Source organism: Hemibagrus wyckioides, linkage group LG05 (genome assembly GCF_019097595.1).
Source record: "Hemibagrus wyckioides isolate EC202008001 linkage group LG05, SWU_Hwy_1.0, whole genome shotgun sequence".
NCBI classification, from domain to species: domain Eukaryota; kingdom Metazoa; phylum Chordata; class Actinopteri; order Siluriformes; family Bagridae; genus Hemibagrus; species Hemibagrus wyckioides.
In genome coordinates, this window is record NC_080714.1 from 19,251,550 (window position 1) to 19,264,265 (window position 12,716).

The following is a 12,716-nucleotide window of genomic DNA, read 5'->3' on the forward strand; positions in this document are numbered from 1 at the left end:
CTGATCACAGATAATATGAAAGGGCTGAAAAACGGCTATAAATAAACATTACATACTAATAGACTTCATGTTGGAATGCTGAACAAGAGCATAATGTGGTAAAGCGCATCACAGAGCTGAGATTAAGTGTGAGCTGATGAATAAGTAATGCTAGAGAATGCTGAAGTGGCCAGGTGACCTGACAGGATGCTGGATGACTCACTGTCGTCGTGTCTGTAGCGGCCATGAAGAGAAATATTCTGATATTTCAGGCAGGACAGTGATGTATATTCATATCGCCAGTGATGTATATTCATATCGCCTTGTTTTAACCAGGATCGGCATTAAGAGCTCATTTCGTGATGGTATACTGGTGTAAAAAAATATCCATATTATTCCAGTATTCATGATACGATCATGATTTTAATGGCCGTCTGTTTGCCTGTACCTTAAAAAATGCTACAGTATATTTAAAGGCTTTATTTAAAGTCATCTTGTGCTCTATAATGCAGGGTTGTAGGGAGTGTTTATCCAGTAAAGCTGGAAAACCTGCAAAAAATAATAATAAAAAATATATCTTGAAAATTTCTTAATTCTTAAGTTTTAAGTTTTTATTAAATTCTTAAATTTCTTGATTTCAGATTAATTAAAAAAAAAAAGAAAAAGAAAAATCTGTGAAAGGACATTAAATTTTATTTATTAAAAAGGATTTTGAAAAACAGATATGAAAACAAAAAAATAAATATATTTTTTTTAAAAATTAAACAATTCTTTCTGTCAAGATCACAAGCATTGCCTGCACTACAGATTTGTTACAGATGGCACTTTTACTATTTTTTGCTCAATTTAAGGAGTCCTCCATTATCGACAGAGTAAATAAGGAGCATATCTTTCGCGATCTGAAATGTCTGTACATCAGTCATTTCTTTCCACTGCAACACCACTGCCGTTATGTTACAACTACAGCTGCATTCGACTCGTAATTCCTAACCTCCAACCAGGAAAAACCATTGAATTCTACTTTGGAATTCTTACTCATCAACCTGGGGTAGTATTTGCTTTAGATCAATCATCAAGCAAACATGTTTGCTTTGTAAACCTTAAACACTGACTGCAAAGCTCGCTGTACATCACTCATCGTAGTACGCTGGTGAACTCGCTGCTAACAAAAGAGGAAAATGGAGAAGTCTTTTTTTTTTTCGTCAGTCAAAAGTGCCCAAGTGGAAAACAACGTCGTTCCAGACAGCAACTTGATGAGACAAGTCGAATGCAGCATTATATTTAACAAACACATTTTCAAACACACCGATTCCTTATTCCTGAAGAAATATTTGTTCCCTTCTTTGCTACAAGATCATAGAGAGCTCCGCTTGTTTCTCTTTTTAATCTTTCTTTATTTCTTTATTAACGATTTTATGAACCGTTTTAAATGTAAAAATGTGTACAATCACGATTAGAACGCTCTAATCCTCACGTTAAAATAATGATTCAGTCATTTTATATATATATATATATATATATATACATACACACATTATGACTACCTGGGCACCCTCACACGCAACAAACTGTGATGCACTACTGTGATCCTGACACCTTTCTATCAGAACCAGCATCCAGCATTAACGTCTTCAGCAGTTTGAGCAACAGTAGCTCGTCTGTTGGATCGGACCACATGGGCCAGACTTCGCTCCCCAAATGAGCCTTGGCCGCCCATGATCCTGTCTCTGGTTCACCACTGTTCCTTCCTTGTCCACTTTTGATAGATGCTGACCACTGCAGACCGGGAACACACCACAAGAGCTGCAGTTATGGAGATGCTCTGATCCAGTCGTCTAGCCATCACAATCTGGTCCTTGTCAAACTCGCTCAAATCCTTACACTTGCCCATTTTTCCTGCTTCTAACACATTTTGAGGACAAAATGTTCACTTGCTGCCTAATATATCCCACCCACTAACAGGTGCCATGATGAGGAGATCATCAGTGTTATTCACTTCACCTGTCAGTGCTCATAATGTTATGCCTGATCGGTGTATATCTCAATAATCAAACCTTTACACTTAAGTGTAATCATGTATATAGTTTCCAGTGTACTGTTTATGTATTCTTTATTCTTCTTTTTTAACTTCTAAATTTAATTCCTTTCAGAGAGTTATGTCCTCATTACTTCCTGAAACATTTTGTTGTATTGTTAATTAATTATACAACGAAAGGTTTATTGAAAACGTTGCTACTACACAGTTAGGGAGGTGACAAAAAGATATCCCAAAGATCCCAGTTTTCAATTTGTGTAGTTAAGTTTATCGAAATCAACTGTTACACACTACTTTTATAACCGGCATTTGTGATGTAGTCCTACACTCGTGTAGCATCGTGTATTGTGGTGAAATGAGACAGCAACACGATGTCTCTGAGCATGTTTACAGACAAAACGAGGCTGCATACAAGGAAATGAAGCTGCACCAGACAGCTGCTGTAAAATATGAGAACTCTTCAAGGACTCGTGTGACGAAAGATATTTTTCCCCCGTTAATTCTGCTTAGCATAGATTTCTCTGAAGAAAACCTGCTCACCTCAGCCAGGAGGATAAAACTTCAGCTTTCAACAAGCTGATCAGCCAAACATCCTAAGATATAATGACACATCACAGCATCATACAGATGCATGCTGGATCATTATTCACTCACAAATCCTCATCCAGAATTTTAATCAAGCTTTTAACAAGCTGGACACACATTCGTTCACTGGTTATCGGCCTTTTCCATCACGAGGTCAAGCTTGCCTTTACACGCAACACAGTCTGATTCCTTCAACACTCAAGGATGTTGAGTCAGAAATATTCAACATGATTTCATGGTAGCCATGACGGGACTGTGAGTAGTTCAAAGGGGGTTAAGATTAGACTTTATGCACCCATACTAAAGCTCCAGGCTTTTATCTGGGGGGGGGACTCTTAACAGGATCTAGGCTAAGCATTAAAAACCACGAGATGCTGAGATCAAACTGTCTAATATATCTAATATATAGAGCAGACCAGCTGTCAGTAGGACAGTCCACCTTGGAAGCACAAATGCAACCAACCCGAGAAAGTTCCTTCCATATGGAAAGTTTTGGGGCAATATTTGTAGTGTTCCATAATAACATACTTGAATATTATTTATATAACCAATTGGCACACCTTCACATGTTTTTCCACTTCCTTCACTGACTGAAAGTGAATGAATAAGAAAATGAACCTGCCTTTGTTATTAACTGTAAGAAAGCTGAACAAAAAATGAACGGATGATTTCTCCTTCTTCTCTCTCTCTTTTTTTTAATATGTCTACACTAGATGATGATGTTAAAGATGTCCATTCACCACCACAAAAGCCCTGCAGAATCACCAGGCCATTATCCTGAAACACACTACAGAGAGGACACTTGACATTTCCGGGAATGAGAGTGTAAAAATAACGGATGTGATGCCCTTTGTAGGTCAGCTTTTCCAGCTCAAGGGGTTCACGGTCGAGATGCAAAATGCCCTTCTATAATTCAGATGGACGAGTGATAGATGCAAACTCTCAACCAAGTGCCCATTCTCTTCCATCAGTCACTTCTGATATCATATCAGCCTGGACCACTGATAGAGGCAGCCTCGGAAAGCTCCAAACTGTGCAAGCTGCCTTCGCTGCCTTTAGGAGACACATGACTTGACTATTGCGCAACCAGTAGGCCCCTGTGTATCCCTTCAGTTGGTGGTTATTTTTCTATCTTTGGCCTTTTTAGTACATCTGGAGCTAGACAACATGCACAACAAGCTGCAGCTTTACTGCTGACGAGATTGTTTCCTCCCTTTTCGAAGAAATAGGATTTAAATACTGCCTTTTTCCATAAGCAGACCCCGTGACATTACTTGAGTGTGTTAAATGAGCATAAAAAGGGAGGCTTTGGGTATGAAACCAAGCGATCCATGTACAATTAAAGATAAGATGTAATGCTTTGGGTGAAAACGAACCGGAGTGATCAATATCATATGATGTTTCTCCCATACTTACGATCACCTCGAGCAGTTATGACGTTGAAGATGATCGTAAGGATGACGAGGGTATTGTATCTTCATCAGCATCTTAAATTTGAGGAGACTGAGTAGATTCTGACACAATAAGACCCAGTGCTGTCAATGCAGAAAGAATGAGATCCTCTTTCTGTTACAAGGAAGTGTAAATGATGAGTGTGGATATGGAGTCTGGCTCTGGATAAATGAAACCTTAATAAAATGGCATCAATCCTCCATGATGTCCAATCCCTCTCTCTCATACACTAGTCATTATTTTACGTTATAATATTGGTTGACTATAACAATCTCCAGAAGTCCATGCCAGGAAAACCATGCTTCCTCTCTCTATATCCAAATGGAGGAAGTCCCAGACTGACTCCCACTGTCCGGCTAACAGCTAAGACCCCCATTCATTATATATTATTAACACAGAAGAGCATCAGGAAGCGTTGTTCACAACAAGGGTTTAATGATATTCCCGACTTTATTTGATGAACTTCAGTGAAATGTGCGCTTTTTCTTGGTTTAGTTTTCTCATTTCTCAGGCCACCTAGCAAAACCCCCTGAGCAAACTCTGAGCAGCATTTCCGCTAGCTTTACTCATCTTTTAGAGAGCCTCATATTCCTGGAATGACCTTGCACTGATTTGACAGCACTAAAACAAACAGCTGCGAGCTGGACAGTGTTGTTGTGGGTTGATTTACCTGAATGCTGAGTGAATATGTTAATGCCAGGGTCAGAAGCGTTCGCGGTAACGGCGAGCCTGCACGCTGGTGTCCCGGTGTTCGTCGCTTCCCGCGGTCTCCTCCCGGAGCTGCTCCCCCGGCTCCCTTTGCTTTGGTGCGCCTGCGGTTGCTGTGAGTGGCCGTGCGGTGGGCTTTGGAGTGCCGCCGAGGCCCCCTCACCCACTCGCCCTACCTGCTGTCCCATTTCACCAGCGCGGTTGCGTGAAAAGATCCGCCGGGGACCGGAGCAAGTAAACACCAGCGTCCGCCTGGATCACATCCCCCCTCAAAAGAAACAGCGGAGCGGCCTATTGACTGTGCTCTTCACCCCCTCTTAGCTCGATAGCCTAGCCCAAGAGCTAGCGGTCGGTGTGTGTGTGTGTGTGTGTGTGTGTTTGATCCCACCCACCGCGCCTCTACTGTGCACAATGTGTCACCAATCAGTTCGGTTCACTTTAACGGCACCACTCGATATCTCAGCAAACCGGAACTTCTTATTCTGGTGATCCCGAAGTTTTTCCTGCTAAAACAGACCCATAGGGGGTCGAGCTGTTTTGCTCAAACCACTACGCGCCCCCTCCGACGCCGCCATCTTTACCGCAGAATCAGTGGTGTGCAGTTTACGGGCCAATGAATCGGTGTGGACCGGGAATGGGGAGGGGCTTGTTTGCAGGGCGGGGCCAATATACGGACAGGAGGGCTGGAAATCCTCTTGCCCCGCCCAGTTATTTAAAGATAAGGAGATTCCTTAACCTATTTATTTATTTATTTATTTATTTATTTTTTTTTTTTTATTCATTCAGTCAGTCAGTCAGTCCAGTCCAGTCCAATGTGGAATACCCCAAATGTCAAAGGTCCTTAATATCTATCTTTTGATTACCTGATTATCTATTTAGGTAATCACAAGTGTAAATTAATATATTTTTTAATTAAAACAAATTAAAAACAGTCAATAAATAAATTATTTAGCATTTTCACATAATTTTTCCTTTTTACTGTTCGTCTTTTTCCGTTTTTATCATTCCAGTGTCTTGATGGATCCCAGGAACGCATGGTGGGAATGCATTATAAATGGGACACCAGTTCCATACATTCATACACTTATTCACACCTGGGGCAATTTAGAAGAGATAATCCAATTACCACTTAGCAGAGAATCGCCTAGTGGTGTCCACTTGGGTATTGGGGTGGCTGGGCATTGCTGGGCGAATACATGGTTGGTGAGGTGTGTACAGAGGATATCATGGATATCTGCTGGTGCCCCTGTTAATACGCTTGGCGTAATACATGTTAAACACATAATGCTGAGTAGGCTCTTAGTCCCACCCTTATTCCATCCACTCACTTTAGGGACGAACTGGCGCGCAGTGATGGTGGTGGGGTTTACGGGTTATAAAAACGTAATTATGCATAATGCAGCAGCATAATGAGGAGTGGTATGAATGCCACTCTGGCTGGGAAGGTGGTGCTAGCGCTATCAACATCAGTTCTGTGTAACAGGGACTTGGAGGAGGGGGAGGGCACTGCCGCCCATCTGCCTCGTTGGGGATTTCCCTTGGGAATTTCCGTTAGAAGCAGATGTGTGATGCGTCTCCTAGACATGCATTTAACCGAGTGAAAGCCACTTATAGTCAGGTAATACAGAATTCATGCTCAAATTTTGAGAAATCAACATTACGTTATAGTGAGTGGCTGAGGGAAGGGCTTTTCCATGTGGTTCATCATAATCCCACGCTGGACTATCTGGGACAGGATATAAGACTCAACCATCATTTATGTTGATGTATGCAGGTGGTGTGCATCATGCTGCCAATGTCAGTTAATGAATCTGCCAGTGACCTTTAATCTCAGGCACCGTCGAAAGAATCATCAGAACTGGGACAGAGTTGTCCTTAAGAAACCTAGCTCAATCCACACTGGCCCCCAGTGGAGACCACTTTTCATCCCTGAGAGCACAGATTACCAGGGTGCCAGAACATGTTTGTTCCTCACAAAACCTTACAGAGCACCACATCTGGGGTGGTTGTACCCAGCTGCCCCTATCCTTCACCTGAACACAAGAAACATACAGTTCAGGATGAACTCAAGGCTATACTTAATATGGAAGTAGTCAATGAGTCCCACACTGATTGGAGCAGCACTAATGTCTTAGTCCAAGGCTCCATAGGCTACAAAGGGTGGGGTTGGTATGAGGTAGATGGGGCGAGGAAATCAGAAACAACTTCCTACTGCAACAAACATAGCACCTACAGTGAGGGAAAAATTATTTGATCCCCTGCTGATTTTGTACGTTTGCCCACTGACAAAGAAATGATCAATCTGTAATTTTAATGGTAGGTTTATCTGAACAGTGAGAGACAGAATAACAACAAAAAAATCCAGAAAAACACATTTCAAAAAAGTTATACATTGATTTGCATTTTATTGAGTGAAATAAGTATTTGACCCCTTTGCAAAGATGACTTAGTACTTGGTGGCAAACCCTTGTTGGCAATCACAGACGTCAGACATTTCTTGTAGTTGGCCACCAGGTTTGCACACATCTCACATCTCAAGGAATTTGGGCCCACTCCTCTTTGCATCCACGATCCATTTTCAATGCCCTGGCTGAGGGAAAGAGGTTCTCACTCAAGATTTGACGGTACATGGCTCCGTCCATCGTCCCTTTGATGCGGTGCGGTTGTCCTGTCCCCTTAGCAGAAAAACACCCCCAAAGCATAATGTTTCCACCTCCATGTTTGACGGTGGGGATGGTCTTCTTGGAGTCATAGGCAGCATTCGTCTTCCTCCAAACACGGCGAGTTGAGTTGATGCCAAAGAGCTGGATTTTGGTCTCATTTGATCACAACACTTTCACCCAGTTCTCCTCTGAATCATTCAGATGTTCACTGGCAAACTTCAGATGAGCCTGTACATGTGCTTTCTTTAGCAGGGGGACCTTGCGGGCATTACTGGATTTCAGTCTTTCACGGCGTAGTGTGTTACCAATTGTTATCTTGGTGACTACGGTCCCAGCTGCCTTGAGATCATTGACAAAATCCTCCAGTGTAATTCTGGGCTGATTCCTCGCCGTTCTCATGATCATTGAAACTCCATGAGGTGAGATCTTGCATGGAGCCCCAGACCGAGGAAGATTGGCAGTCCTTTTGTGTTTCTTCCATTTGGGAATAATCGCACCAACTGTTGTCACCTTCTCACCAAGCTGCTTGGCGATGGTCTTGTAGCTCATTCCAGCCTTGTGTAGGTCTACAATCTTGTCCCTGACATCCATGGACAGCTCTTTGGTCTTGGCCATGATGGAGACTTTGGAATCTGATTGATTGCTTCCTTCTGTGGACAGGTGTCTTTCATACAGGTAACAAGCTGAGATTAAGAGCACTCCCCGAGAGTGCTCCTACTGTAATCTCAGCTCCTTACCTGTATAAAAGACTACCATTAAAATTACAGACTGATCATTTCTTTGTCAGTGGGCAAACGTACAAAATCAGCAGGGATCAAATAATTTTTTCCCCTCACTGTAAATGAGCAATGTTGATGAACTAATCTTCTCTAAGTCACTAAGCCACATCACATAAATGTGAATGTAAATATAAAGATACTATATATACTTTTTTGAGGTGCTTGGAGATCAGTTGACTTTTTGGCCTTCTATTAGACTAAGAATATCCCCAGTTGAAGGGATCACAGTATGTGTGTGGTTTTTCAGTTCAAAAGAGTTGGAGGTGCTTGGACCCCTGTGATCGCTGCTAATGTCTAAACCAATATACACCATACATAGGCTTTCGTCTATAACTCTTCTGTAACTATTGTATAAACTACACAGTAACCAGACAAAGTGGAGCATTGCCTTAAGAAGTGTCACATGAAAAAAAGGTCTGAGGAGAAGCATGACTAGAAAAAAGACTTCATTTATGTGCAACGCAAATCATTTCTTTCATCTAAACTCTGAAATAATGTTGATTTGTATATAATAAAGAAAAAGAAAAGGAGGAAATGAAAGAAATCATTACAACATGCTTTAGTAATTGGGTGTGGATGGAGGATTTAAGGATTTAATATTGTTTCTGAGTTTAGTTGTGAGTTTTATAATCTGTTGAAACGACACTGTAGCCAGGTCTGTTTTTTTCCATCTAAGTAACATACAGTTCTATGCAAAAGTTTGTGCACCCCTTGCCAAATTACATATTTTGATGCTTTTTGATAAAAAAGAAAAAATAAGTAAACACAACCTCTGCAGCAAACGTTGGGAAAATGATGGCATGTGCAAAAGTTTTGGACACCCTTCCATCTGACTGAGGGAGGATCTGAAAATGAATTTAATTTATGCTTACAAAGCGACAGGAGGCTATAACAAGACATCGCGGCACTTCCAGCTCAGCAAGGCAAGCTCAGAAGACCAAGAATACTTTCTGATGGCACTGCTCCTATGCTAGTCATGTCTGACTGATTATGTACGGCTGTCCGATCACTTTTGATCCATTAACATCCAAGTACTTCTCTCAAAGGTTTACTCAACTATGAGTGTAAATACCCACCTTCACTTACACATACAATCTTTCATTTTAAGAAGCAGCAGGAAATAATAAAAATTCTAGAGTTAATTTCAATCTGGAGATATGCCAGTGCCGAGGTGGATAGATTGGGTGGGTTGTTTTGCTCATTTAAAAGTCAAAAAGTCATCCTAGGTGAACTTATTTCGGGTCAGAACCTTGGATTTTTTCCAGTTGATGTAGAAGCCAGACACCTTGCTATCATTGCTAATCATGTTATAGACTAGTAGAAGAGATGATAAGGGTGTAATATATAATAGCTGAGATGCTGTTACACTGATGGTAGCAGCTAGCAGTTCAATGAAAAGTGCAAACTAATGGAGATGAGGATCCTTGTACTTCATCTTTCTGTTTCATGTAATAGACATAAGAATCATGGTACCACATTTTTCATTGTGTCCTTGTAGATTAAATTCTTAACATAAGATGTATCTGTTAGTTACTAGAGATGTAGTGAGCGAGTTAATCTAGTGTTTCTAGGTGATGTGTTAGGATCACTTAATCCTGCCAACATTTGTGAGAAGGTTATAGGTTATGTAACATGATTGTAACAATCAACTTTTCAGAGATTACTTTGAAAAACAGGAAAGAGAGAGAGAGAGAGAGAGAGAAGAGAGAGAAGAGAGAGAGAGAGAGAAGAGAGAATTAGCTAGCAGCTTTCAGTTGAGAAACAGCCATCAGGGTTGCCAGCTATGCTTGAGTATTGCAGCTGAGTAGCCACTGAAAGCAGACCATGCCCAAATCCACATCTTACAAATATAACCAATAATTAATATATAACATTACTGATTAACTCATTAATAATTGTAGTATATACTTTGTCCTCAAAGTTTTAGAAGCGGGAAAAATGGGCAAGCGTTTGAGGATTTGAGGATAAGGATTTGAGCGAGTGTGACAAGGTCTAAATTGTGACGGCTAGACGACTGGATCAGAGCATCTCCAAAACTGCAGCTCTTGTGGGGTTTTCCCGGTCTGCAGTGGTCAGTATCCATCAAAATAAGTCCAAAGAAGGAACAGTGGTGAACCGGCGACAGTGTCATGGGTGGCCAAGGCTCATTGATGCACATCAAGGCTGGCCCATCTGATCCGATCCAACTGAGTTACTGTTGCTCAAATTGCTGAAGATGTTCATTCTGGATCTGTTAGAAAGGTGTCAGAATACACGGTGCATCAAAGATTGTTGCGTATGGGGCTGCATAGCCGCAGACCAGTCAGAGTGCCCATGCTGACCCCTGTGCACCACTGAAAGCGCCATCAATAGGCACTTGAGCATCAGAACTGAACCACGGAGCAGTGGAAGAATGTGGCCTGCTCTGATGAATCACGTTTTCTTTTACATCACAGGGATGGCTGTTCTGCTGGGAAACTTTGGGTCCTGCCAACCATTATGGTTACTTTGACACGTACCACCTACCTAAGCACTGTTGCAGACCATGTACACCCTTTCATGAAACCGGTATTCCCTGATGGCTGTGGCCTCTTTCAACAGGATAATGTACCTTGCCACAAAGCAAAAATGGTTTTCAGGAATGGTTTGATGAGCACAACAACCAGTTTGAGGTGTTGACTTTGTATGCGGATGAAGTAAATCCACTCTGTTCCAGGGGCACTGCATCAGGGAAAACTGGCTGTTTTGGCATCTTTTGACCACTAGATGGAAACAATATGTAGCTTTTATCCAAAACAGGGTCACAGGGAACCTGGAGCGTCTCTCAGGGGAATCTAAGGGTTTTTTTTTTCCCTTGCCACAGTCACCTCAGGCTTGCTCATTAGGGATTAATACAAAAATAAATGTAAAAGTCTAAAATTAATCTTGAACTTTTTGTCTCGTGTTCTGTAAAGCTGCTTGAACACAATGTCCATTGTTAAAACCGCTATACAAATAAAAGTGAATTGAATTGAATTGAGCCACAAGGTGGGGGATGGCCTCTGAATGCCAGTCCATCACAGCGCATAATAGTACACACACTCACACACCCATTCTACACACTACGGACAATTTAGACATGCTAATCAGCCTATAACACAATGGAGACTGAAGTACCAACATTCGAGCTCGTTTAAGAACAAAATACGTAGTCTCTGTTAGCCTCCTCTTAAATAAAGCATCGTATAAACATTATAGAGAGCAGACCTACCCCTTACATCATACCCGTGTCCTTGTTTGTTTCAGTGAAGTGTTGTTTCCATGCTGGAATGTTCTGTTCCAAGAGTGTGTAAAGTTGATCTCTTACTCTGCACTTAAAATGCGAATGGTGCTGCAGTTGGGTTTCATCGAGCCTGAATTACTCTTACAGTGTGTGTGTGTGGGAAAGTCACACAAAAATAAAAGCTGCAGATTTTTGCATTAAACAAAAATCAAAATGTCCCCACAAGGTCAAAACTATGTTGTTCCTATCCCTCTGGGGACATCTGGCTCTCACATTTATAAGATACAGGCCCACAGAACATTTTCCTATTATTAGTCACATTTTTATAGATCCAAACTATTCCCTTATTCTCTCACATTACTACAGTGTGTGTGTGTGTGTGTGTGTGTGTGTGGGAAAGCCACACTGTAGGAATGGTTCTTGTGAGAAAAAAACTTTTTTAATGAAAAGAATCTGCAGCTTTTATTTTAAAATATAAAATAAATATGTTTCCTTTTGTATATGAGTGTCATTCAGATGAGGATGGCTTTCCTTTTTAGTCTGGTTCCTCTCTAGGTTTCTTCCTTATATCAACATATATTCCTTACATGTTGTGTTCACTTCACCTAAAAATGATATTATAGATGTACTTTTAAATAAAATCAGGAGAACACATTTGCAAAGGTCAGACTTCTAAAGTTCAAAGTTGATGTCTTTTTCCAAGAAGTGATGTTTCTTAGCTTGTTTATGGTTGTGGTGAATCCAGAGCTTATCTGCTGGTAACACTGGGCACAAGGTGTAACGATTCACTCAAGATAGCATGCCACTCCAACATGGGACACCACACACAGACTCTCTCTGTCTCTCTCACACCCCCCCAATCAGGCATAACATTATGACCACCTGCCTAATGTTGTACCAAAACAGCCCTGACCCGTCATGCACTGTGCATTATGACAACTCTCTATCAGAACCAGCATTAACGTCTTCAGTAATTTGAGCAACAGTAGCTCGTCTGTTGGATCAGACCACACGAGCCAGCCTTCGCTCCCCACGTGCATCAATAAGCCTTGGCCGTCCATGACCCTGTCCTGACCCTGTTCACCACTGTTCCTTCCTTGGACCACTTCCACTGACCACTGCAGACTTCAGAGCTGCAGTTTTGGAGATGCTCTGTTCCAGTCGTCTAGCCATCACAATTTGGTCCTTGTCAAACTCGCTCAAATCCTCACGCTTGTCCATTTTTCCTGCTTCTAACACATCAACTTCGAGGACAAAATGTTCACTTGCTGCCT

General features: G+C 41.5%; 1 protein-coding gene across 1 annotated transcript in view; it reads right to left on the reverse strand.

Annotated features, from left to right (window-relative positions):
- Window positions 1-5,349, reverse strand: part of abl2 (c-abl oncogene 2, non-receptor tyrosine kinase) — a 33,114-nt gene extending 27,765 nt beyond the window's left edge. The window contains exon 1 of the mRNA XM_058389511.1: window positions 4,722-5,349. Coding sequence (XP_058245494.1) covers window positions 4,722-4,947 — 226 coding nt within the window. The 5' untranslated portion in view covers window positions 4,948-5,349. The remainder of the gene's footprint in view (window positions 1-4,721) is intronic.
- Between the last annotated feature and the right edge of the window lie 7,367 nt (window positions 5,350-12,716).